This window comes from Aphanomyces invadans (assembly GCF_000520115.1).
Source record: "Aphanomyces invadans strain NJM9701 unplaced genomic scaffold supercont1.7, whole genome shotgun sequence".
NCBI lineage: Eukaryota > Oomycota > Saprolegniomycetes > Saprolegniales > Verrucalvaceae > Aphanomyces > Aphanomyces invadans.
Window position 1 is genome coordinate 1,998,434 of NW_008580152.1, and position 1,449 is coordinate 1,999,882.

At 47.4% G+C, this 1,449-nt stretch overlaps 1 protein-coding gene across 1 annotated transcript; it reads left to right on the forward strand.

Annotated features, from left to right (window-relative positions):
• Nucleotides 1-34: 34 nt before the first annotated feature.
• Nucleotides 35-661, forward strand: H310_04736 (hypothetical protein; the record flags this gene model as incomplete). Its single annotated transcript, XM_008869196.1, has 4 exons — nucleotides 35-221; nucleotides 267-459; nucleotides 515-585; nucleotides 648-661. 4 exons carry the CDS (start codon nucleotides 35-37, stop codon nucleotides 659-661), a joined length of 465 nt encoding a protein of 154 aa, XP_008867418.1.
• Between the last annotated feature and the right edge of the window lie 788 nt (nucleotides 662-1,449).

Genomic DNA, 1,449 nt, shown 5'->3' on the forward strand with positions numbered 1-1,449 from the left:
GCTCCTGATGCCAAGCACTGAGCATGTGGGTCGCATGACCTTAGATCTGCGCGTGTTTGCGTACGAGAACTTTTTGGAGTACATTGTCTGGACAGTGCGGGAGCGAGATGTTGGGCTAGGCGCCCTCAGTGGCTACCGCAGTGCAGTGAAGAGTTTGTACATCGATCAAGGCGTTGACCTCCAGGAGCCATACGACAGCGACATGAAGGTTATTTTTTCGGGTACATTCATGGTATTTTTGCAAAAATGAAATACAGGTGGTTTAGGGATTCGAAAGTCCATCGCCCAGAACCTTCAAAGTGGATCCGAGGAATTTACTGGCAATCGTGCAATGTCGTTCTCGGTGTTTGAACAACTTTGCGCGGCATGCATGGGCCTGCCCGATTGCGGATTTACGCATCTCTACCTTGTCCTCTCGTGGAACTTTATGTGCCGCTCCAAATCTACGGAGACGAGACGGTACCAATTTACTTTTATTCAGAGCAAAACAATATCCATTAAAATTTCGTGATAGATTCGAGCACATATCGTGTGAGGACGATGCCATTGGGTTCGTCTTTCATAAAACTAAGACTAGCCAAGAAGGTAATATCGCAATTTTTGTTTCGATTGGTTGGCGTGGAACAATATCGTTGAACTATTTGTAGGAACAAAAAACTAGGACCCAAAGCATTGCTTTGCGAACCCTCTAAAGCCGCAAGTGTGTTTGTTTTTAACAATGGGAAGTTATTTGGCGTGCAACACTCAAATCTTGCCCAACAATCCTATTCCTGGGGCGAAGCAAAAGGTATTTGTTTCATTCGATATATAAATTAAGAATTAAACAAACTGTAGGACCGCCTTGGCAAGAGCCTCGGGCGATTGTTGTCCTCCTTGCAGCAAGTGGGTGCTGGAAGTGACAAGAAAGCGAACGAAATTGGCCCGCATTCCATTCGAAAGGGCTCGGCTACATTTGTCTCGTCGGGCAGTACCGGTGGCCCGTCTATTGTCAGTGTTTGTTTGCGGTGTGGGTGGTCCTTGGGCAACGTGATGGAGCGATATTTTCGCTACGAAGCAGGGGGCGATCAATTTACTGGTCCAGTTGTTTGCGGTCTCCCAATAAATAGTGTTAACTTGGCCCAACTGCCTCCCTATTTCTCCAGCATGGCGTGTCCCGTAGTCAACGATGCGTTGGCAATTGTGTTTCCAAGTCTTTTTGGCCATGGTCACCTACTTGGTGTTTTGCGCCTGTTATTGGCGAGTCTCGTACATCACCACGAATTTTTGGTTGGCCAGTTCGCGCCAAATCACGCACTGTTATCAACGCCCTTATTTGTGAGTAGCGATTTGGTGTCAAAGCTACGCCCATTGATTTTTTCGGGGACCGAGTCCACGTTTTTGTTTGCCTCAGGCATCCCGCCCCACGTGGAGTTACTACGGCAACTGGATCGAAATGAAAAATCGATCCAA